The sequence below is a fragment of the Stegodyphus dumicola genome, chromosome X1 (genome assembly GCF_044657685.1).
Source record: "Stegodyphus dumicola isolate Sdum_Otavi_A_Nest chromosome X1, ASM4465768v1".
In the NCBI taxonomy this organism is placed as follows: domain Eukaryota; kingdom Metazoa; phylum Arthropoda; class Arachnida; order Araneae; family Eresidae; genus Stegodyphus; species Stegodyphus dumicola.
This window is the reverse complement of record NC_140780.1, coordinates 107,277,436-107,304,465: the sequence shown is the minus strand read 5'-3', so window position 1 is coordinate 107,304,465 and position 27,030 is coordinate 107,277,436. Positions and strand designations below refer to the sequence as shown.

At 33.6% G+C, this 27,030-nt stretch overlaps 1 protein-coding gene across 2 annotated transcripts in view; it reads left to right on the top strand.

The window, feature by feature from the left end:
* The window catches only part of Start1 (Steroidogenic acute regulatory protein-like), a 169,162-nt gene that overhangs the window by 127,291 nt on the left and 14,841 nt on the right, over window positions 1-27,030 (top strand). Inside the window, exons 9-12 of one of the 2 annotated variants that reach the window (XM_085808396.1) lie at window positions 12,981-13,130; window positions 18,939-19,034; window positions 20,307-20,386; window positions 20,514-20,618. In XM_085808396.1, the coding sequence (XP_085664522.1) occupies window positions 12,981-13,130; window positions 18,939-19,034; window positions 20,307-20,386; window positions 20,514-20,618 (431 nt within the window). The remainder of the gene's footprint in view (window positions 1-12,980; window positions 13,131-18,938; window positions 19,035-20,306; window positions 20,387-20,513; window positions 20,619-27,030) is intronic. The other variant, XM_085808397.1, reaches the window with a different exon arrangement.

The following is a 27,030-nucleotide window of genomic DNA, read 5'->3' as shown; positions in this document are numbered from 1 at the left end:
GGTATTTCTCCCGCCTTCTTAGCATGCCTTCGTGGTGTAGTGTTCAGTACACTTGGCACGTATTCGAGAGGTCCGTGGTTCGAGTCCTGGCATTGCTCATTTTTCATCTCTTCGGCTTCGAAATAACCTAATGTCTCTAAAAGGATAAGACATGAATAAGCGCACGGGACACTAGGACTTTACCATGTGATGATCCAGGTACTGTCCCGTGATGCTACTGATCCAGTCCTACATGAGCTCCAAACAATTTTCATGCAGTTATAATTTAGAAGGATATATAGACTTATATAAAGACTGTTTCGTAAAAATTATTTCCCACAAATATCCAGGCCTTGTTCTGAAGGGTATTTGACAGTTTTGTTGATTTTTAACGTGAAATTCTGGTTTATTTGGGGTATATCTTCAAAACTCGAGTTCGTTTTCAGTTGGTCTAATGCAGTGATGTGCTTGTGTTAGTAGCCATGAGAAGGGGTAAGGTTTTGATTTTCTCCTTTTATCACAAACGCAGTTGTCTGGAGAAGAGTTACTTCTGTCTTAGTAGTGGGGAAGGGACCGTATCCTGATATGAATTGATTTAAACTGAGGTTACTGAAACATCTTTTCTCATTTATAACATCGATTAGTTTATGTGTTCTCCTGTAGACTGATTCCTGTAGGATTCTGCGTTGTGTCGTGTTTTAAATAGTATAGTTGAATTATACCCATATTACTTATGGTTAAAGATGGGGTGCCCACTATACTTCAGTCTGGCCGGATTTGCCTTTGGAAACAGAGCTCCATTCGTTCTCCCAGATCTGTTTTATTTTCTTGTGTGCTTTTTTTTAGATATGGCTCTCATCATTTAGGAATCAGAAGTTGCTGCCTCTTTGGCAAGGGAGTCGGTGTCTTAGTTTCTAGCATTACCTTCATGTACTAGTTTCACCCAGCCAAACGAAATTTTAATTTGGCTTTTTTTGGAGCCAATTAAAGATTTCTTGTACTATCAGAGAAGGGTGTCTCAAATTCTTTATCACGTGTAACGAAAAAAGAAATTCTGACTGAATTGTGAGCTGAATGTATTTATTATTAATGGCGGCTTCTATTGCCTTTTTAAATGTTACGGAAAATATTAATTTTTCAATTTACATTTTCGGAGCACAGGCGCTTCGTTAGCGCAATGGAAGTGCGCTATGAGGGCAGACGATATTTCTCATAGTGGCGCCAAATGCCCTGAGGACTAGAAGGGGCCCCTCTTAAACATTCCATATGGCCATATGGCCTAAGGCCCGGAAGGGGTAGAATATGGAAATGCATCTGGTCTACAAAGCTTCAAATAAATATGTAGTAAAAACGGCTTCACGCTCTCATGATGACGCAGTGTAAGCGCTCTCATCTACGGATGAAGAGATGCTGAAATGGTATTTTAATAAAAGTCAATGGTGCCTGTGTAATGGAGAAGTCTAGAAAAATTAGAGTTGGATGCTTCTTTTACCTTACAAAACGCAAGAGATGCATTTTTAAGACGAAGGCTATAGATACGTATCATCCATTTACTAGGTCAATTGAAAATATAAAGCAAGTAAATCTATAAATAAATTATCAATGTAACTCCAAACTCGGGTAGAAAGAAATCCTTTCGCGCAAGAAGAATATATTTCTTTAAAAATATCTGTTTTATATGTGTGTTTTTAATATTTGTAAACGGAATAGTAAAACTACTTTGTATTTCTCGTTAAAATTATGGAATGCTAAGGTTGTTGTTTCAGCTCTTTGAATATTCCCTTGCCCGATGTACTTTATTTTTAATCCTAGCTATTCTCTAACTCAATAATTGTGGTTTTCCCCTCGGTGTTCTTATTATAAACTTGTGTTTAAAGGAACTCTCTAAATATGTTTTCCTTACAATCTAAAACCTAAAGCAATACAGTTTCAGAGTATTTATTTATCTATTTTGGAAAGCCACGCTATTTTTACTCCTAACATTCATCCTCAGTTTAATTTGTCATTCTTCAGAAAATGGCATGAAGAAGGAAGGCTGTTTTCTTTAGTGGTTATTGACCTTTAATACTGGAGGCAGGGCATCTTTCTCTTTTATTTATCTTGTTCTTTTACATTTGAGGTTCCCCGATGTTGTACGTGTTCAGAATTCTCATCAATTCGGTTCTAATACTTCCGCATTTCAGACCACTAAACATTCTAATTCTAGACCGACAACTCTCTCACGAAAGCTTTGGTTTCAAAAGTTACGTAATAGGCAGGGAAGAAAAAAGATGCATGTGAATTTTAAATTCTTAGATGGACTGTGAAAAATCAGCTCATCAGTTTCTTTCATCTATCACGTTCCTGTACCTGTCGCATCGTCGAACTGTTGGATGGTGTGAAAGCAAAACCAAGGCACACTTGATACTATCACTTTAACATACTAAAATAAAAACAAAAGAAAAATTGCCTACCAATTTTTGTTTATTTGTTTGTTCATATCATTGGACTGGATGCTGTACTGAAAAAGTATATATGAGCTTCAGGGTAGTTACAAAAAAAGTCCTATTTTACCTTATCCATAAGCAATATCTATTTTTTTTTCATTGATGAGCACTCATAATATAGTAATTTATGTATCAAAAATACGATGAAATTTTTCTGTTGTATGGAGATTTGGCGCAACATTGTTAAATTTATCCCTAAACATAAATGTTTCTGAGTTTACATCGAACGGTCTGACTATAATGAGTTTAATGTTCTTCTAGCATGTTATTTAATGCAATGTAGTTCTCCTTGAAAGCATCTTTGTAAATGTTAATCATATATACTGCCTAGCTATCTAGACAGCGAACGCGGGCAGTTGACCAGGTAAATCATTAAAACAACGATAAATTCTGCCTCCCTTTTTTTCTTTCATACACACATAAATGCTCCAAAAATTGTAATATACGCTGATGTAGCATTAAATGATAAACTATACAAACTTATAAGGTATTTCTCCTGCCTTCTTAGCATGCCTTCGTGATTACTGGCCAGCACACTCGGCGCGTATTCGAGCAGTTCGAGGCTGGAAGGGCATTGCTCAATTCTTCGATTTCTTTGTTTCGAAGAATTATGTAATGACTCTACAGTGGCCCCCGAACTAAAAAAAAAGGCGGTGGATAATGATTCTCCACCACCAGGATTTGGCGATTGGGTCCCCTAATCCCCAGTCGACCTTTAAAAAGGGGGAGTATATAAGGTATTTCTCCGCCTTCTTGGCGTGCCTTCGTGGTGTAAAGGTTAGCACACTCAGCGTGCATTCGAGAGGTTCAGGTTCAAGTCCCGGCAAGGGCATTGCTCATTTTTCGTGTCTCCTGCTATCAAAAATCCTAATGAATGTCAAAAGTGGCGCTCGAACTAAAAAAGGTGGTCGATGATAATTCTCCACACCAGGATTTGGTGATTGGGTCTCCTAATTCGCAGTCGCCTTTTAAAAGGAGCAGTATATAAGGTATTTCTCCCGCCTTCTTAGCATGCCTTCAAGGTGTAATGGCCAGCACACTCGGAGCGTATTCGAGAGGTCCGAGGTTCGAGCCCCGGCGAAGCCATTGCTAATTTTTCATGTACTCCTGCTTCAAAATAACCTAATGTCTCTACAAACTAAAAAAAAAAAAAAAAAGAAATTATCATCACAACCTTCTGTTTACTATTCTATTTTTTCTGGTCCACTTCATGTAATACTTCAAATAAAGATCTTTAGAAAGAAACCGCTTTTAAGGTTATCTATTACGTTTTTCAAGCGAATATCTGTACTCCTTATTTTACAAAATTTCAATCCGAAGCACGTAAAACCTTGAAATATTCAGATAAAATCATTGTAAACAAAGTTGAACTAGTTTCTTTTTATTGTAAATCTTCTAAATGCGAGAATTTTTTTTTTTTTTTTTTTTTTAGATAAGATGAGAAACTTAAAAGAAAAACGTTAAGAATTGCTTTTAACTCAAGCTGGTTTATCTAAAAAATTACGCATCACCATTCTGATAACGCACGCACAAATCAAGGCTAGAACACTTGAGGCACCGTTTTCATCTATCGGCCGTCTGCTTATTCTGCAGAACACTGATGAAGTCGTGTTGTGGTTTCATAATCATTGCTGACTTAAAGTCACACAAAGGAAATAGCTTTGTGTCAATTTGTTTCACGCTGTTAAACCTGGTGAGGAAATAAGTGGAAGAAAAGTTGAGTAAGGACTTTAAATTGTCTCTGAGGAAATCAGAAAAAAAAAAAAAAAAAAAAAAGAAAGAAAGAAAGAAAGAAAAAGCTGACAGTTGTTTTTTTTAATTTTATTTATTTATTTATTTCTCTCTTCTCTTCCTCCCGATTAATTGAAACATATCAGAGGTCATCTTTCTTAGAGAATTTCATAAGATGTCTGAGGGCTATTTTCCACTAAAAAAAATTTAGCAAAAGGAAGATTGAACGGTCAGAAAACAGATACTGCGTATCTTCTGTGACGTTAAGTACGCTGATATACTAGGTGTTGAATCTCTTACACTGATGAAAAATTCGTCCTTCTCTTACCATTCGCAAATTTTTCCTTTCCTTCCTTGTCCCTTTTATAAATATAATAAGTACAGTATTGCATATTATTTTTAAGTACCGTGTGTACGTTTGATACAGTGGTTAGGCCCATGATAATATGCGAGCCTGATTATGAGTCTCAAAGTTTGCTTTATCAAAATATAAAATTGTCTTCGGCAGCATCTGTCTATCTAGACAGAAAAGCCTTACATATACATAAAGAAACATAATTATAGGCTAAAAATTAAAAACAAAATTTTTATAACCGTCCTGCGCTATAGCTGCAGGATTGAAGTAAAATAGACTTAAAGCATCTAAAGTTAATGAAATAAAAGTTGCTAAGAAACAGCTGTCTCAAGAGCTTTGTACACGTTAAAAATATGTGAATGTCCATGTTGTCTAGTTGTTTGAAAATATGCAGCATTTTTAAAATCCAGAAGAAATTTTGTAAAAAATACGATGTTTGAAAATTGTAAAGCTTTGCTGGGGAGGAGGGAGCATTTTAAACGGTTATAGCCTTTAGCTTAGTATATTTCATGGTTGAGTTGTTAATAATGTTTTGTTAATTGTCATTAATTGAGAATTATACTCTATTATAGGCTTACCTATTACAATTCGACAGAAAAATGCTCTGAAGATTGTACGTGCAGTTGTATTGAAATCTTTGCATCCGCTTCAGAGAAGAAATTGTTGGATATTGTCCTGAAACTAAAACTTAAAACTATAATAATTATTTTTCTTGACTTTTACATTTGACTTGACTTGGTACTATATCGTTTTCTTTCAGTTCAATAATTAAATTGCGCTTTATCATGCACCCTCTAAGTTATGTCAGCTTGGACCCACCCCCCCAAAAAAAAATTGTTTTTAAATGCCATTTAACTTAATTTTCTGAGCTTAATACTATTTTTTCCATCCGTGAAAATATGGAAATTGCCTTATATGCTTGTTTTTTATAGCTTCAGTTCTTAGTTTAAATGATTATTTGTCTTTTGCTGACCTAAAAAAATGGAATGATTTTACAAATAATTCTAGTTTCAGTTATCCTTTTTAAAAAAGACTGTGCGCAGCGCTTAGCTGCATTAGGGACTTGTTACATTTCTTGAACGTATTCCTTACTCAAAAGTATTTATTTCCGTATAATCGTGATATGCAAAGTGATTAATTGCAGCTAAGGCAGTATTGCCTTCTCCTTATCTTTTCGGTTTCGATATTTGTTTTTCAGTTCATTGTAATGCAAAGAATGGTTAGCTATTTTTATGCATTATATGAATTGCCGTTTCCGTTTGAAATATTTGCTTGAATTTAATTCCTTCTCTGTGTCATTCTTCGTAAATGACTAGCACAGTTCGGTTATTTAATTCAAGCTTCAAATGCGGGGAAAATTAAGAGTTTAATATCCCCCTAATGATCTTTAATAATTTAAGCATATTGTTAGTTTATTTAATGATCGTTTCTTAGCTTATAAGCTTTCAACCGTTAGTAGCCCAAGTATCGGTTACTCGTTTATGACTTCTTGAGTTCCTAGTTAAAACTGCAGGAAATTATTTACAAATATTAATGGAAGGGGAGCGGCATAATTAACTAGTTTAAACTTTTAGTCCTTTAAAATGCTGTAGTGCATGAAATGTGGCTCCCACCCCGAATTTTTTCTCCTTTCTTTATTGTGAAAAAAACGTTTTATCTTGTCTTGTTTGTGTATTTAAAAAAAATCCACTCATTTATTATATCATAATATGTACAAGCCTTTGTTTTGATATCTTGTGTTCTTTTAAAATAAATGAAAAATAAGCGTTTGTGTAATTAAATTTAGAGTAAAGCACTGACTTCCTAATTATCCGTGCTAATTAATGCATGTATTACCCGAAGATGTGAATGTTCTGAAGGTGATCCTTCAAATCATAAAAAATGAACTCCTTAGAGGATTTAAAGAAGTAACTTAGAGTATACTTAAAATAGGGTAAAATTAAAATATTAAAAATTCTTTCTTAGATTTCAACACTTATTAAAATGTTTTGTTGTAGTGCCTTATTTTATAAATCATGTTGACAATATTTCGAGCAATATTGCATTTTTCCCCATTCCTCTACTGGTTTCTCTTGAGTTACAGCATCCAGAATATCTTGGCTTAGTAAAATTATGTTGCCTGTATCTTGTCTGAGCAAATATAAGTCATTCTTTCATATTCTCTTCATCTGCATTTTGAAAACTCGAATTCAGCAGCTGTGATTTTTAACAAGCTGGTATGCTTTATGCACTTTTATTAGCAGAAACTTTCTTTGTGATGTTAGCGATCAGTTCTTTTCAGGTATATGTAGGCTTTAAGTTGTGACAGCATTCTAAAATTTAACAAGTAGATTAGTAACCTCGACTCGTGATCCAGAGAAAGTCCAGCATAGTAAGAACTACATTACTTTCGCTTGAACGCTCAATCCTTGTAAAGAGATTTCTAGATCAGAGTTATTGCCCTCTTGTTTCAACCCTATAAAGCGAGTTTCATGGTTTGGTTGCCGCAAGTGTGTGTTTTGCGAGCAGTACAGACTCTCGCTAGGTTCTAATTTTGCCGACTATTGCTGCAAAGAAATCCTTCCCGTAAAAAAGTCATTCTCTCACTGCTTCGTTGCAAAACAGATAAGGGAAACTCAGTGTGAACTATTATTTAGTTTTGAAAATAAACTATTCACTGTGAAATAGAACGTTCTATGTGTATATAGAAGAGCTCTGAATCTAATAAATTCACTTTCGGAATTAACTGACCAATTTAAAAACTTTCAATCAAATTCGTCTGCAAAATTTTACCTGTTCATACCAGGACTTAGAAAAGAAGGGCTAGTTCATAGAGCTTTCCCCCTTGAAACAAGAGATGAGGAGTGATGACGTAGTCATGTTGACCCTGATTGCAAACACGCAATTCGCAAAGACGTTTTAAATTTGAAAAAAACAGTCCTAAAAATCTGTGCGTGAAAAAATAGCTTAGAAGAGAAGATGTCATTACTATAAGCATTTATAACGTTTAAAAAGTTAATAATACTTATTTATTAATTAAAAATTAATAGCTAAAATACGCTACGTTTTCTTCAGAGTTGTAAGTTTTATCCTAATGCATTTATTATTAAGTCAGGGAAAAAAAAAAAAAAAAAAAACCAGCTCTGGCATTCATTATCTTTTCTTCATCTGCGTACTAAATGGGAGAATTATATTACTCTTTCTAAGATAGCTATAACAGTTTTTTAAAGTTAGGTAAAAAGAAAAAAAAACTTAGTTTGGCGTAGTTTTGAATATATATGTCATTTTTTTCTGCATCTAAAGAAGAGGAACTTGTGTTTGACTGCCCTTGAAATCGATAATTTTATTCAAAATTTAATCTAATCTAAGATTGCTTTTTTGACCTAATTATAAATTTTAATTGGCTTGTTTCTCTTGCTATTTGATATAATAACAGGTATTGTAAAAATAATTGTCTAACTGACATTTATACACATACATTACATTACATTTAAATAAACACAAGATCGTTTGTCTGTTTGGCAAAGCAACTTTGCTGACAGTATCTAAAGAGAATTACTTAATGCTTCAAAAGAGGGCCAAAGGAGGAAGTTCTTTTTTATGCGAAATTATTTTGACGTTTTATACGATTATAAATTACTTAAAATGCTGAGCTAGCTTTGTTATTTACAAATAATCAATACATTCTTGTTTATTTTTACAGGTAGGACATTTAGCAATATTTGCATCCTCATTTTGTGAGTTCTATTTTAAAATCATTCATATTTGATTTGTTATTCCTATCTTCATTTTCGTTATCGGTCTCAAAATGAATTTTCTTCAAATTTAATTCGTGTAGTCTTTCAAAAGCGCTCTGCATTATTTTTCTATTCTCTGCACGGTATTGGATTTTAACAGTTTCTTTTGCTGCAATCCAAGTAAAAGATGTTTCATGTCACCTTCACAAGCATAGAACATAGAAAATGTTCGCTGCGAATTCTTGCTTTATTTCAGTCTTCGAAATACGCATCCAATTTTTTCGCCAAAAGCAACTTGTCCTATGAAAAAATATGAAATACAATATCACCATCTTTCTCATTTCTACGAATTTTATGGTACTTTACTACAACGCAAGAAGGCATATTGCATAAACGATACTTTACAGCAATGGTCTGAAACTTAAATTGCACATAGGCCAATGCACAATTTGAAAGTAGCTGATGGGCCGCATTAACAAAACAAAACCAAACAAATCTGACGTGTACACCACTTGACTTCCTTGTACGAAATATTAAATTATCAGCATTTTTTCCTGCGTTTGATTTAAACGTACTGAATTAAATTAAATCTGCTTCGTCGATAGCGCATAAGCCACAATAGAATAAATGCACTCTTAAAAATTCACTATATTTATTTACCGTAGCAACACTCTGGCGCTAGGTTCACTTAATAGCGTTATATGTCATTCATATTATAACTCAGAATGAAAAAAAAAATTATATCAATTAGAAGAATTATCTAGTCGTTGCCACATGTCCCTTTCAAATACTATAATAAATCTAAGACGATGTATAAAAGAAATTAAACAAATAAAAAAGAAACAGTTTTTCGCTGACGATTCAGCGCCGCTTACCTAATGAACATGCCCTACTCGTAAACATTTGGGGCCCACCAGCGGCCGAGCGGTAAAGTCGCTGATCACTGGTGGTTCTGTCCGAGGTTCGAATCCCGCGAACGGGCTGGCTGCATGGGCGCTTTCGTGGTTTTCCCCATGTGTAGCGTGTATACGAGTCAGTTTCCCTTAGAAAGTCCTCCACGAAGGCACCCCTCCCTTAAGCAGATAGCCTTAGTGTGCTGTGCCAGAATTAAATACATTAAACGTAAACATTCTCCTCTGGCCGAGACATACTGGCGACAATAGTTTCTGCTCTGCTAGTATAAAACACGTATTTCCTCGAATTTCATTGGCGATCTATTTCTCATTCAATTAACTCAGTTCTCACTTCGCGGCAAGGCAAAAATTCATAAAGATTCAAAATATCTTCATTAAAAATTGAAAGATGTAGAAAAACATAAAACACCAAATAGGGTTAAAACAATTAAAAAAAAAACAATTTTTACAATTAAAGTTTCTGCTCAAAAACAATCAGTTTGGCCAGCGGGCAAAAAGGCTAATTTTTCGGTGCACAAAGCTAAAAGTTTTCTTTTGGTCCCACTCGGCAAAAAGACGCTTAAGGTGCATCATTATTCTGCTAAGTTTCAAATGTAAACAAATATGGCTACTATGGGTAAGAAAAATTTAGCTGCATTTAACAACTTTTAAATTGTTGATAGTTCTACAATTATCGCATGCAGATTAACTAAAGGCCTAAAAACCTTAACCGGAAAATAAGAACAACATAATTCAATCATTTTTTAAAGCCGTTAAATTGCGTTCAATAGCTGTCAAAATGGATGTTTTCGTTGAAATATGGTACCCGAAATGTTTCGTGATTACAATACCTCCTTTACTTTACAAGGAAGTAAAAAAAGGCGGGATTTAATTTTTTAACAAAACAAAATTTGATAATCAAATTAAAACCTTTTTTTACTATGTATTTATAAAAACATAGTAATAAAAATAGCGCAAAGAAAAATACCAAATTTATACTTATATTTTGCCTGAAATTTAAAAGTTGGTATCTGCAAGAAATTTCTGTTGGTCACAATTTTTAATTCAAGCAGACAGCTTCATATTAAAATTTTCAGATTGGTATTTATTCAACTTATAGTAATATATTGAACTACTAAGTAACTTACTTTTAATTTAAACTAAAAAGAAATGTACTAAAACTTCTCAAGAGGGACAAAACTTGAGAATAAATAATAACAACTTAGTCTCTTTCTTGTATTTATTAGGATTTTCGCTAACGCAAAACAGAAAAATAATATTTGTATATGAATTATTGTAAACATCTTTGCTTTTCACTACACCTTTCAGCTACACCAGCTCATGGGGCCTACCAGTGGCCGAGCGGTAACGTCGCTGAACACTGGTAGTTCGGTCCGAGTTTCGAATCCCGCGAACGGGCCAGCTGCATGGGTGTTTTCGTGGCTTTCCCCATGTGTAACGTGTATATGAGCCAGTTGCCCTTAAAAAGTCCTCCACGAAGGCATCCCTTCATTAAGGCAGATAGCCTTGAGTGCTTTGCCGTAATCTAATAAACCAAAACTACACCAGCTCATGACTTTTCGATTTTCATGAAGTTTGTTATCTTGGATGGAAACTACTAAAAAATCATCACAAATTGTAAATATTCATCGGCAGTCTGATTATTTTAGTAGACTTAGTAGTTCAATATATTACTATAAATTTATTAATTTTCAACTATGGAAAAAAAAACCTGTTCTTATGTAAATGTACTCAAAAACAAAGCGAATATTCTTATTGCAAAAATTCGTAGCTTAAGATATTTATCGTTTGACAAGTAACTAATAAAAGTTAACCAAATTTGTATCTTAAAATCTTTGACAAGATTTATATCACAGTGTAAATTAATTAACTGTATTTCTAGGCTTTCCGAGGAGTTACGTTCGTTTTGTTAATGAATATGACGTACAACTGGACTCCAGAGCATTAAAATCTTAAACATTTTCTTCAAATTCTTGTCATGATAATGCTAATTAATTTACGGGAAATGTATTCACAGACAGCAAAAAATTACTTCGAGGGCCTGTGGGCCGCCAGTTTGACTTTGGCACTGCTTTAGAAAACAATATACGCGATTAAAATTAATTTGGGCTGTACACATTGCAGCTATATATTTGCAGGAGTCTATTCCTTAAAATCCTTTCCACTGTTAAAAATTATGAAATAAATACTCTGTCCTACGTTGAATATGTGGACGAAATGCAATAAATTATGTTCACGGATGCTTTTCTTGGTTAACAGATTGCAAAGCAATTCCTAATGAAGCCTGAAATAGAAATATTTCAGTGCATAACACGTAACAAAAGCATGAAACAAAAACATTAAGTCCCGTTTCTCAATGCATAATAACGAATTTGAAAAGCGAAATATATGAAACAAACACAGAATTTAATATCGGATTCCACTTCTAAAAATATTTCGTTACATAAAATATTTTTCTTTAATTCTGTCGCTACATTTTTTATATAAAATAGCTTTAATTGTTCACTTTGTGAAATCTTTATATTGATTAGTTTTATGCAGATTTAACGTCAACAATTTAAGAAATAATGTCAATTTAGCGAATTTTGTCAGCGGTCGTGGGCGATTCGTTAAATCCAAATTTGAATGTGTAGGTATGTATGCATGTACATTGTATGTGTTTACATATATACGCATAACTCATTCATAACACCAGCGAAGAAAGCATTAAACATCTGTCTGAATGCGACAAAGACATCTTGCTATCTGCCTAACAGGAGGCATGCCTTCCTGAAGCACTTCTCGACGGAAACGTAGTATTAAACTTATTAACACGCATTTGTATTATACATGGAGAAAACCTTGAAAGCAGACATGCAGCCCGATTACCAGGTTTCGAGCTTTGGTTGTCTTATCAGTATTTAGTGGTTTTATCGAATTGCTCACTATTGAATCTACCGGTGCATTTTTAATTTCAAACTGTTATTGAGAGAATACATACACTAAAGAATTTCGGTGTGCTTTAAAAAATTTTCTCATATTCTTTAAAATACGAGACATGTTGTTTAAAAAAAACCTTCATGAACCCTTTTCAAAGGCAGTAGTATTCATACGATTCCGAATAAGTGTCTAAAACTAGAAAATATTTATATGAGCATATTGTTTAGAAGCTATTTCTATTTGGTTAAGAAGAGCATAATAATATTCTGTTAATGAAAGCAAAATAACTTTTCCTTCAGTTATGTATTCTTTTTTTTTTTTTTTTTTTTTTTTTTTTTTTTTTTAAATTCACGACAAGAAACTCCTCCAGGTCTTTTTAAAATTAATTACATGTTGAATATCAAACTCTATCATTTTCCCTCATATGTCAATTTTAAGAAGAGAAACCGATTTTCGTTTTGTGCGTGAAGGCCTGTTACTGATTTAAAAAAATGTAAACAGATCGATTTTGTAATGTCAATGAATGGAGGTCATATCTACTTCTGAGTGCATCTGCACTCGTTTCTTTAGTGCATGGAAACTTTTTGTAGTGTATTATTACTTTGGGTTTTGTTTCCGTACTGCACCATCAACAGATAAAAGATGTATTGATGTCTATCTGGGTGAAGATTATGGTTGATGCAACTCTGTGATTGCTTGAATTTTTGTTGACATCATGTTCAGGGTTCATTCATCTGACTCACAATCTATTTTATCAACCATATAAATTAAAGGTTCGGCATTTTAAAATGTATGTTCCCAGAAAAAAATGTTAAAGCAGGTTCTTTCGTGGTTTTTTCAGCCAAACTGTGATTTAGGAAAGCGTTCATTATCTTTCCAGGAACAGGAATACCGCAGGTTAGCGGAAGATGCACTACAGAAAGCTGTTTCTATTATAGAATCCGATGGATGGCGTAAAGAAAAAGTAGAGGGAGACGACATAATATATTCCAAAGTTGTTCCTGCATACGGCAAAGTTTTTAAGTTCGAAGTAAGTCGAATTTTAAAAAATTCTATTAAGTAGTATGTGTTAGCTTTAGATGTCTTGAATATTATTAATTCTGTCAATTTCAGTTAACATATGCAAGAATAATATGCCATCTTTGAAAATTAATAATTGGCAAAACTCTACCATTGTTTAATTTTATTAATAATAGTAATAAATGCAGTGCATTTCAAAACATCGCTTTTTGGTTTTTGAAAATACACAGAGTTTTCAAATTGTGTCTAAGTAACGTAATTAATATTAATTATTACGTTAACTCCAGCAAAAGAATTTTGTCGGTTATTCGTTTTCAGTAATTAATATCGAAAATATTTTATTATATTATAATTATATTTAGTGTAAATTAACATATAAAATTCTGAGAAACTGGAATTTCAAATAATTTTTTGTAATATGTTTTTCAGCCTTCTTCTACTTCGATCCTTTCGGAGAGAGCCAAATTCGTTATTGTTCATGCATGTTTTTTTATTTTATGACATTAATGATATGTTTGTCGAGCAACAAGGAAAAAAGCATAGGGAAATATCACTTTTGATGGAATATTTTATTAACTTGATGAGTACGTATAGGGTGGGCCAAGTAAGACCTACTAATGTTAAACACGAGTAACTCTTGTAATAATCATTTATTCTGATTAATTTTTTTATACATTAAATATATTTTATGGAAATTATGTATGAAATATGACATCATAATAAATGTCCACCATTTTTCTCGATACAGAGATTGGTTGTTTTTTTTTTTTTTTTTTTTTTTTTTTTTTTTTTTTTTTTTTTAATTTTATTTTAACGCGTTTTTTATTACACCACGTAATGTTTCTGGTTGAAGGCTCGGTATTTCGTCTCGAATATTCTGCTTCAGCTGTCTATTAGTCTCTAGTTTATTAACATACACTTTGTCTTTTAAATATCCCCATAAAAAAAGGATTCTGCTCCGCCATTGGCCGCAAAAGGTTTTCAATCATTGTTCTGTTAGAAGATCCGGAAATTGTTTCCGACGTTCCATTCACATTCTCGAAGAAATATGAGCCGATAACTCTATTGGCTATAACACCGCACCAAACAGTACAAATGAATTAAAATATTGTCGATATTTTACGCTGCGTCGTAACAATTGATCGTTGACAAGAATAGAGAAACTCGATCATTTTAATGCATAGTTTTGTACTGTATGGTTCCATAATAAATTTCCAAGAATTCAATTATAACCTACAAAAAGAAAAAAATAATTATATCAAAAAAAAGTTATTTGTGGTTAACATCGGTAGATCTTATTTGGCCCACCCTACTTATACTTACGAAACTCGCCGCCCAGCTGGTATCATAGTTAGTGACCTTGACTGCCGTAGCGATGTGTCCGGGTTCGAATCCCGGAGGAAACATTAATGTAACTGCTCGTCCCTTCATAGGAGGCAACCTATTAGGTGCTTCTATGATTACATGGCTGTCACTTCTGGCCCTTGTAATGGCGCAAGGCTAATGGCTATTAAGTAAAGCGCTCGGACATTTAAAAAAATATATATATACGAAACTCGTAAGTATTTACGTAAGACAAAATTCCGGTCAAACATATAACGCAATAGTTTAGTTACCCACAAAGCCAAAAATTGAGATCGGATTGTATTCTTTGATTATGGTAAAGCATCCCTAGGCTATCCGGCTATGAAAAGTTATATCTTCGAGAAGGACCTACAAAGGAAAACTGGTTAAGTGTTTACGTTAGACGGAAAAAAACCGCGGAAACCTTATGCTGTCAGACCTATCAATCGTTTCGAATGGAAGCTCTGACGAAGTGCCAGTGTTTTGCAGCTGTAACCATTTACTCACTGGTGAACCTTCAGAAATTAAAGTGATCTAGTAAAGAGAGAGAATTTTTACCTTAAAGTATGTGAAAAAGATTGGAAAAATTAACTAATAGACATGTAAAAAAGGGTGGAAAAATTAACTAATAGACATGTAAAAAAGGAAAGCGAAGAAATTCAGAAAATCTCTTTGTGGGGACAAACAAGTAAAAAATGGGAAGAATGGCATTGATGCAATACATTTCCACTTTCTTCTAAATAAAACAAGTCCATTATTTTTAATAACAAATTATCCTCCTTCTATCTTGATATCATTAATTCGTTTTTCCTCCGTAAAGGTGTGAGACATTTCGTATTTAACTCATTAAAGGTTCAGGAAAAATTTTAATAACAAGAAAAGCTATCAGATTTCGTAATAACAATCGCCAAGAAACGTTAAGGGTACATTAAGCATGTAAACTAAACAATATGTGAAAAGAGTGGCATTTCGCAACCAGTCACAACCCAAGAACTGGGAAGCCGATGCGCATGCAATGCATTAGAATTTCTCTTAACGATAGAAACGGGACCTTACCCAATCCGGATACGCTGCTTTTCCAAATAATCGAAAACATATTTGCACAAATTATTTGTTCATATTTTGTAGTGACATCTGTAGAAACTGCAACATGCAATAGTTTTGGTCATATTTTTCAATTTATCGGTTACTATTAAATAAATACCATCGAAAATAGCACAAATTATTTAAAGCACATACAAAGGATTTTATATTTCAAAAAAAAAAATAAATAAATAAACAGCATCTTAAAACTACCATATATCCATGTCGTTCACATGTAAGTTATCAACTTCTCAATGTAATGACGTATAATTTTAAATGTATGCCTGCTAACAAGATTGTCTCCGGCGTTTCAAAATTTTCTTGTGTATGCAATGGGGATACATAAGGTCATTTTGTAAGGTTTCTCTTCCTCCGTATCGCATGCCTTCGTGGTATAATTGGAAAGCATATCCAGCTAGCAATCGGAATGTCCGAAATTTAAGTCCCGATGAAGGCATTGCACGTTTTTCACGTCTTCTGCGTCGACAAAATCTAATGACTCTACAATTTACTGACATAGATGAGCAATGCCTTGTTAATCTTGTATTAAAGTTAGTTGCAAACCTTAATTACTTAACAATCCTTCGTCAGCTTCGCTCCACATATTTTATTATTCTTCCGGGTGTCTTCAACTCTTCATCCTCCCCCTTCTGTTCATCGTTTTTTCCATCCGCAGTCCATGTCCCATTATTTCGTCGTTATCTTGAGTGTTACGGGAACAGAATAATTGTCTACATCCATCCAAGCCTGCACCTCTACTTCACTAACACTAATCATCTCTAAACACGTAACTACTAAATCCAAGATATCGGACACCGGCGCGTGATGTGCGCCTTAATAAAGCTCTTCGTAACTCAGTAACTTGTGTCCAATAGCTTAAATATCTTAAATCCTAAAAAATTGCCTTTGACGTAAACCTGACGTCAAGAGCCTTAAGTCCCGCATACGTTATTTCCCAAATACACTGAAACGAGCATCCTTCAGATGGGAAATATCTTCACATCTCCTTAAATGCTAGTACCCCACAGTCGCGGGGAGAACAATAGTTAATGGCTGGGCAATCTGAGGAACTAAAATGTCAGGTAGAGGTATAAGCAAGTGGGATACCAGAATTTCACAATTGGTCGTACAGGTATAGTCCCTCCTTGCTAAATGTGCAGTTCCACTCCAGTTTTGAGGGAGAACACCTGGAGGGCGGTCCGAAGGTCTGCCCCTCTTTCCCTACCGCATCCTGTCGAGAGGACCTTTCAGTTCGCCGTCTATTGTGAGTGCCCTCTTTCCGCACTTCAGGAAATGTGGGAAAAAACCTTTTATCTATTCGAAGAATGCAACTTTTATTGATTTGACATGCCTATCGCACAACGCCGACAATGGTGCTCCAAAGGATTGCAGGAATTCCGCCTCAAAATCTCATAATAGAAAGAAAAGCTACATTTGTGAAAGCTACAAAATTGAAACAATCAACTAATCTGTTAGGCAATACTATTCATAAATCAGTTTATGAATCAGTTAAATCTAATAAATTCTACCATTTAACCACCTTCAACTTAATTAACGATATTCAAATAACTGATAAGCCAAAAAGGCGAAATCGAAATTTATGCAGATGTCTCAAAGACTGAACTAGCGACAAGTAGTAGCTTCTACCATATATGCAAATAAGTCACTTACGTATGGAAAAGAAGGCTGCCTTCAGAGAACTCCGTTTTCCAAGCGTAGCTAATAACAGTTTGAGAAGCATTAAAATATGCTAAACATTTCTTACAGATACGCACTGTTATATTCAGCGATTCGTCCTCCATTTTAGTGGCCATTATGGGCACAGCCGCAACTCATTAGGACACCAGATTCAAAAGTTTATCGATACAACATTAGGTAGCAGATCACATCTTCAATGGGTCGGGGCACGCATAGGTATATTCGGCAATGAAGTGGCAGACACACTAGCAAGGTACATCGCAAAAAAATACAATCTATACAGCTTCGATTATCACGCATAAAGTATTTTACATTTAAGAAACTAATCAAATTGTGGCAGAAACTTTGGTCTACACCTCAAGTCGGACATAGGATGTATTGATATGTTTCCAAAAGTCGATGTTACTGAAGTACCCAAATACCAGTACAGCGTAATTTCTCACTGGTCATGGATCTTTTCGAACATACTTGTACAGGTTTGAACTGAAAAACGTAGAAATATATGAATGCTGTTGAGAAGGAAATGCCTTCTCAACATCACTACTTCTTTGAATGCACTAAAAGAAAAGCTTAGCGCTTAAGAAAGCTAGCGCCTTGTCACTATCCGAAATGGGCATCGAATACGATTTGTAACAGGAAAACACTAGACAAGATTCAATATTTGTATAACCACGTGTAATATATGTATATTTATATAACTTAGTAACATTTCGTATTGCTGTGCGCTGTTTAACGGCCATGCAAAATCTTTTGAATTTAGATATACAATTCTGCTCTGACTGTCGATCTACCCCTAACTGTTGTTTGTCAGTTATCAGCTGGACTTTTTGAAAATAGCTAAAAATACTGTTTGATTCATACCCATAGTTAGGAGTTATCCCAATGGCGCGTTGTTTCTACTAGTACTTTGCGATAAGGCACGTTCCTAGTAGATGGCATGCTTAAGTATATGGCAAATGATATTGCTATGATGCAAAGCTCAGGCATGATCGACCGCTTGCGCTGCGTGTTGCAATCCTAATGGCTTGTAATCATCATAGCTGTGGTACAATTATTAGTGATGAAGATGACACTGGAGTACCTAATAGGGGACACGGTTCTTACATGCATGGACAAGCGCTTTGTCTCTCTTGATACAAGTGGTACAATCCCATTACTATATATATTTAAAATTCCAGAAGGCGCGTAATACGGTACTCGCAATTTAGTACTGGCATCTAACTACTATAAAGGAGTGGGTCACAGATGTACCGAAGTTCACAGATACCCAAGTCACAAGTACCAAGTCACAGACCCAAGTTTTAAGTCCGACACATACTTCACTGCCTCAGATTCCTCTTCCGTTTCGGTAAAAGCTTTACTTTTGGATTATTGTCTTTTCTTTCTCTATCCTAAAAGCCTTCAAAAACTACCTTAATGGAAAGTTTTTCCAGTGTAGAATATATTGCACTTTATTTCTGCTACAGACTGAAACAAAAAACTTCCCTCGCCGATGTTCTGAAACTTTAAAACTGATGTGACTGTAAATGATAGTGATAAATGTATTTTATATTAACTCTAATATTTTGTTTTTCCATTATTTTAAAACTCACTCTGAAAAAGCTGCATTATTTATATGAAGATCAAATAAATGTTCACAAAAAAATGTATAAAAGCCCTGTTTCACTTTTATATCTTTTTTCACTTCCATCAGGGATTTCTTCCAATTCCTCCGAAGAAAGTCATTGATGAACTTTATTTCAAAGGGGAAGAAATGCATAAATGGAATCCTACTGTAAAGAAAGTTAGGGTAAGGAGCATAAGAATGTTTTTTTAGACATCTAATTCAGTTCGAGTTTTAAATCTGAATTTTATCTAAATGAAGTGCAGGGTGGCGCACGAAAGGTCATACCATTTAATCACTCCATAAAATTTTTAATATTATATACTGAATGTTAAAAACTCATATTCTGATGTTTTCATAGAAAATTCCACAGATGTTAGCAGAAGTCAGTATCGCACTCTAATTTGCTGCAGATTTTGTTAGATAGCAGATAACGTCCCGTTGACTGTTGAACGGAAGGTGAAAGTTGTAATGTTTTTAAAGAAACTAAAAAGCCCTGAAAACATAAATATGTTTTCGTGCACACTTTGGTACAGGAGGGTCTGCTTGCAGTCAGACCTTTCACAAACAGTGTAATCATTTGGCTCTGTGTTAGACGGCGCCCATCAAGTGTCCGCAAACCTGAAAATAGAAACAGAGACCTGTTTTCATTTTCAGGTTTGCACTCAGTGGTTCATGCAAGACGAAGCGTACCTACATACTGCAAATGTTCTTGATTTCCTGTACGAGATGTTTAATGCGCTTGTAATGTCACATTGGTTTCCTGAACGTCATGAAGGTAGGAGACAATGGCCTCAGCATAGCCTGAATCCATGTGATTTATTTTCTTGGATTTTTTTAAAGACAAAATACTTGCCAGGAAGTCAGCAAATATATCGCAACTTAAGGAACCTACCATGCAGTTACGCTATGCAACTTCGGAAGATGTATACTGGAGAGTTGTGACAAATGCAAAGGTTAGCTCGCTTAGTGGCGCACCAGTGACCGAGTGGTTGAGATCGCTGAATGCTAGTAGTTAGACTAGGCTTGGGTTCAAATCTAGGTGAAGGGATTGGCTTCATGGTTGGTTTTCGTGGTTTTCAACATGTGTGAGGCGAGATCCAGTTTCCCTAGAGCGTTCTGCACGAAGGCATCGCTCCTCTTAGGCAGGTGCTCTCGTAGCGCTGGCTTTTTCAAATAACCTAACCGCTTGCTTAGTGAAATTGTGAAATAAAATTGTTGACACACTGAATGCATTCTGAACTAAACTCACTTTCCATACTCAGATAGCTAACGATATATTTATTGTGTAATATTTCGATGATAAATAAATGTGTAATAAACAAAGCAAACGTTATGATATTTGTGCGTCACCCTGTGTGTTTGTAAAATTTTTTAACTTATTAAAATGATAAGTTTCAGATAATTCTGTTTAATTTTTTAAATTAAGATTTAATTTTTTTTCTTTCATTATTTCAGGTTATTCAAAAAATTGACGATCATATGGATATCGCTCATGTAATAGCTACAGAGGGAGCTGCGGGCCTCGTGGCTAGCAGGTATGTTGTTACCTTCCCATGTAGAATATAAACAATATTCTTTATTAGTTTAAAAATATGTAAAGCTGCATTTAAGCTATTTTTTTTTCTCAGATCGATCATGATATTTGTTTTCAAATGTTTCTAGGGATTTTGTTAATTTAAGAGTATGGAAAAAGCAAGATTCAGCATATGTTCATGGATCAGTAGCAACTACACACCCTGATGTTCCAGCTGTTGCAAAATACGTCAGGTGTGTCCTTTTTTCTTCTCGTGTTTAATTAAATATGTATTTCTATTGTTCATTTTCTCTTTTGTAAACAAATTAATTTGCTTTTTAATAGCAGCATTAAAAAGCAAACTATGTGTAATTATGCAGGCCAAAATACTGAAATAATTTCTAAATATATTTTGTATCTAAATGAAAATTAAGAATTAGCATTTCTTATTGCACCGCAATGTAATTTTTTTGTTAAGTGTGTAGTATTTAATTAATAAGTAAATAAAAGGCAACTGCTGAATCAAGAAAACATATCGGTATGTATTTTTATTATTAAATTATAAGAAACTAATGTATGAAATTTGTCATTAACATTATGGCATCTATTATATAAAGATTTCAAATAAACTTTGGTGTATGGTGTATTTGTTTTTCGAAAGCAGTTAATATTTTTTGTTAAACTTTATTTTTAGATCTTAAAATCTGTTTTTAATTACGTAATTACAGTTTGCCTGCTAATTTTCTATGTAATAAGTTATGTCAAATTCAGGAACATAAAACGAAAAATTTCAGTTTATTTGATTCCCCAATTAATGTAATTTTAAGATCATGCAGCAGGCACGACGAGTTTACAGCTCTTTCCCCTATTAAATGCGGCTCAGACTGCAGTAAGCAATAGCTTTATTTTTTAAGTATAATTACAATTAGAAAATGAAATCATATTACAGCACACTGTTTTAAAAACTGGTAATTTTTTTTAATTAGCATAATGCCCAAAGTAATTTCTAAGAATTTCAAATTGCGCACCATGCGCTTAGTAAAACAACTAATAAGTAATTATTCCATTCCAGCGATTTACTTCCATGCTAATTATAAAACAGGTAATAAAGGTGTGGAAATTCAAACATATTAGCAGTATGCTGCGTTAATGAAGTTTATCAAATCTGTTGTGACTTATCTAACTTGTCTGGCAAAAACATTAAAATAAGTCCGGGAATTTTATTGTGGCGAGGAGTTCCTCATTTTGTCAGAATGACTTTGTCCAGTTTCGCTCCAATTTTAAAAGAAAATTCCTTGTGAGGACGGGTGCAAGAGTCTCCAACTCTTTTTTCTGTATTCACTTTCGAGAGGGTTTTCGGCTTGCCGAGTATTTTTAGTTTTCCCATGCCGCAAAGACATTTAAAAACATCTAGCCATTCTCTGAGATTTGAGCCGGGGCATCACAATAGGGCAACCAGGAACGCTAACAACTATATCGATCAGAGCGGCATCTGCATGGAATTAAGAATAAATATAGCTATGAATTGCACTGGAGGGGGGAGAGGTCTAACTTTAAGTTGCATCTGAAGAATAATTAATAAATAGTTAAATGTGTTTGTTAACATTAATTATAGTTAAATTAACTATTATTAATGTTAATTAATTAATTAACTTTAATAATAGTTAAATGTGTAGAGTCATTAGGATTTTTGAAATAGGAGACGTGAAAGATGAACAATGCCCTCGCCAGAACTCGAACCTGGACCTCTCGAATATGCAGAGTGTGCTACCGTTACACCACGATGGCATACAGAAAGGATGGAGAAAATGTCGGACTGCGCCCACTTCTGGTACCTTATATATCCCTCCTTTTAAGAAGCGGCTGGGGTTTAGGGATCAAATCGCCAAATTCTGGTGGTGAAGAATCATCATCCACCACCTTTTCAGTTCGGACGCCACTGTTGAGTCATTAGGATTTTTAGTCATTAGGAAGTAAGAGACATGAAAAATGAACAATGCACTCGCCGGGACGCGCCGAGTATGCTGCCATTACACCACGTAGGCATGCAGAAAGGAGGGAGAAAATACCTTATAAATATTTTTAAACTGGATGTGATTTTCGTATGTTGCCCTCACGCTAGTTTTTTTTTTTTTTTTTTTTTTTTTTTTTTTTTTTTTTAACTATTATTTTTATGCAAAAGCCCTGGTAAGTTGTTAACATTAATTAAATGCAGCTTTTATTATTTTTATTTATTTATTTAGCGCGAGCTGTTTTCCCTCATTTTCTTCCCCCTTTCTGAAGGAATGGGTTTGGGTTAAGAGAGTAAAAAAATCGCTAATTCTACTTCTGGGATGCCTACGTACGTCTTTTCTCGATTCAAAATTTTTTTACGATATTAAAAGGACAGTTACTTCCTTTTTTTTTAAAAAAAATTAACAAATATCTATTGAGAAAAAAGGGGAAATTAGGATTTTTTTTTTTTTTTTTTTTTTTTTTTTTTTGGAAAGAAGGGAAAGAATGTTCAAATTCGTCGTACAAAAGTTTAAATTGTACATCGTATGATCATGCTTTTGTTGTCTTTGAATTTCATGGAAGAATGGTTGCCCGAGCCTCAAGGAGGTTGGACTTCTATTTTCGTTCCATTTCTGAGGAAGAGCACTTCGGAGGGTGGTCCGAGGTTCTGCCACCCCTCTCCCCTACAACCAATCCCATGGAGATAAACCAATCCACACGAGAGAGCTTTCGGCTCGACATATATTTAGAATGCTCCCGTGCTGCAAAGACACTCTACATTTACAAACATCCATGCCTTCTTCGGGATTCGAATATGGGCCCTTCGGTAGCGCAGTAGCTCCCCCAACCACTATACTGTCTGGGCGGCAGATCATGTGTTTCTAAAAACAAATTAACTAGAATTATTTATCATCAACATATAATCAAATAACTTACTGAGAAATTTAAAAGAGAGATAGAATATTCAAATAATCATACAAAATTTTAACATTTGTACATCCAAGGAACATGCTTTCTTGAAAACAAAATAACTAGAATTATTTATTTATGCTTATGAATAATCATATTAATTTAAAATTGGGGAATCCTTGTTAATTTATTCTAACCGTTTCTTTCCATTCAAGAATTGTTTTACTGCTTTTTAAAAACAATACGCATACTTAGCTGCGGATTTTGAGCATCTTAATTATCTGAATTCTTTAAGTGGCTGCTATTGACTTCTTCGCCTCTTCCGTCGTACAATATCGCCTCAAGTATAAATTAACTACTATCTAAGTGGCTTTGGAATAAGTTATAGTTAGATTTTTTTTTACATCTTTAATTAAGAATGCATTTTTTTAATGTGGTTTCATCTGTGCCTCATTTGAAATAGCTGTATATTAGCCCTGTCTCTTCGGAAGCAGAACAGAATCGTATTGTACGTAGCTCGCTTTCAAGGAAACATTTCGAAAGGTTCCATTTTCTAGTTAAATATCATGATACCATTAAAAATTACCATTACCATTAAAAATAACAGGTTACGAAAAAAATAAAGATGCGTTAATCGTTGAGTATTTCTCTAAGAATATTATTTCTAATTTAACCGTTGCCTAGAAAATATTATGCTTAATTTAACCGTTGTCTAAACAATATTATTTCTAATTTAACCGTTGTCTAAACAATATTATTTCTAATTTAACCGTTGTCTAAACAATATCATTTCTAATTTAACCGTTGTCTTCAGCAGACACATTACAGATATTTATGAGCAAGTGCTTATTATATGAGACAGAATCTATTAGGTATTTTCGGAGTAGAAACTGAGGAAATAGCGCCTTCGCGAACCACGGATCTTCTGGCTTTGCACCTGAATGTACGAACTATTTATATTGCAATAGCAGGCATAGGGGGATGTGATAATTTCTAACCTGATACTTATTATTTTTTTAGATTTGTAAATTTATGTTCAATTATTATTTAATTCCATAAATAATTAGTGTATTAGTAATCTTTGCTTTTGAATTTAACGTACGCAGGCGTACTGTGACGAATTGCAAGGACGTGCTATGAAAATCCTTTCTTAAATTAATGTAGTGGATATACGGCAAAAATGTTTGTCTTTGGTCTTGAAGCGACGAAAATCACTCAGTGTTTAGTGCTGTTCAATATAAATCGCGTTTGTATTTTCCTAACTGGCTAAATATGCATGTCTGTATAATGCTAAGTGGCTTTTTCTTCTTCTTAATATCAATTTTGTTTTTATAAAATTTTTACGTGTTAGTGTTAATTACATTTGTTAATAAGGGCAAAAGAAAAAGGAATTCTATTTTGCAAATAAATGACTACAGAAATAAATTTAATCGGAACTTTATTTCATTTTTTAATATTTGTTTATTTATTTATTTATTTATCATCATAAGAAAGAATGTACTGTTTTTAGATACTTAAAACCGTTATTTGACTAGAAATACTTTATTAAGTATAAATTGTGATAAATTTCTGTTTTCATTCTTGTTAAGTTATACTTATAGTTCCTTTCTTCATTATCTGTGGCATTAGTATCTTTTATTTTTAAAATTTGACCACATGTCTCATGAATGCCTGCTTGTTCACATATTTTATTCAGGATTTTTTTATTTAAAAAAATAAGAGAGGGAGAAAATACGCATTTGAGCAATTAACGAAATTTGTGCTCTCTTCTTCAAGGATTAGATTTGCTTTCTTGGCAAGATGTAAAAGAAGCCCATAATTTCGTTTGAGATGTATCCATACATAGCAAGTTAAAATCCATTCCGAATCATGTTTTTATACACTTCTAATGTGACAGTTTTATATATAAATTGCTGTTTCAATGCTGGAATGCCTTCATATCAAAAGCTATTAGGTAAAAATGGTGATATAAAATGAAATCGATAAAATTGCGATAGAAATTATGAAACTAAACTATAAAGTTATAGTTAAATTATATGCCCTTGGCAACTAGAACCTTGGAGAAGAGTGTAGCGACTATTTGCTGTTTTTCTTACAGCTTTAAAAACAAAGTCCAAAGAAGGATTAAAATACCCTTTCATTTCACTCAAATAATAATACAGTTGGCTCGGGCTTACAGGAAAGCCTTCACTTGGGCTTTAACTTAAGATAGAAAATAAGAAACAACCTAATTCTGACTAACTAAAGCTTAGCCGAAGCTGTATAGAAATAAGTAATCGAATTGTTCCGTAATTAAACCTCATCGGCGAATACTAACAGGCACATAAGACTACCGTTGAACGTAGTAAGATAGGCCTACACTGTAAAAAAAAACTCTGTAAGGTTACTAAGAAAACTCATGGAAACTGGGATGCCATGGGTTATTTGAGTAACAGAAACAGGTGTTTTCTTTGTAACATTACAAGAGTTTTGCCTGTAATGGTTACAGATCTTTTTCTTGTAATATCACAGCATATAGTTATGTAAGTAGAACATATGTTTCTCATGTAAATTCCCAAACGATATATCTGTAATGGTTACAGATTATTTGCGTGTAATATTACAGCAAATAATTATGTAAAAAGAACATGCTTTTCTCATGTAAAATCCCAAACGATATATCTGTAATGGTTACAGATTATTTGCGTGTAATATTACAGAAAATAATTATGTAAAAAGAACATGTTTTTCTCATGTAAAATCTCAACAGATATATCTGTAACCGTTACAGGTTATTTGCTTGTATTATTATAGCAAGTTATTATGTGAGTAGAAGATACTTTTCTTACGTAAAATTCCAATGGTTGTATCTGTAAAGGTTTCAGATTATTTCCTTCTAATATCCCATTAAGTAATTATGTGTGTAGAATATATTTTTCATAGATGAAATACTAAAGGATATGTCTATAAAAGTAATAGTTTTTTTGTCTAAAATGATGCTTATTATAATAAAATATATTGAAATCAAGATGTTTTGAGTAAAACAATATCTGCATGTGTATATCATTATACAGATATATGCAAGTGAAGCATAATAGTTTGGCTTTTTAAATTAGTCAATTTGACCTCAGAATAGCATTAATTTAAAAGATGTGCTTTCAACAGCAATGTTCTTTTTCAAAAAGTAACATTAGTCTGTTGCAGAGTATTTTTGTTTTATGAAGAGAAACTTATGTCTGATATTATTGAAAGGCCTTTCATATTATCATTTTGATTAATTTAAAAGTTCAAATTGATATGCTACTCTTTATATTTGCCCTGTAAAATATCTGAAAAATATAGTATGTTTTATTTGCATGTTTTAGTGTCAATTAATAAGATATGTTCTAGAACTTTCTTTTTAGTAATTTTAGCTAAAATAGACACATGTTGCTTTAGATTTAACTTATACGAGTAAACATGTTGCATGTTGATATGATCGTATTATTACAGTAAAAGACATTTTGTGAAATATTTCTATGAAGAACTCAGAACAGCTCTTCTTCACGTTTCAAAAATATATTCTCTCCTTCTAAAAAATGACATTTTCAGTAAATTAAAGAATTCAACATAGCAATGAACTTCATTTTGTTACTACAAGGAATTCAAAATTTTGTTCATACGCTTGAATTACAACGTCTAACTAATCTTTTTATTCTTATCTGCACTCAGTGTTTGTCAACAGTCTGCTATTGTTTGAAATAATGCACAACTTTTTTACTTACCTTCAAATAATTTCCTTTT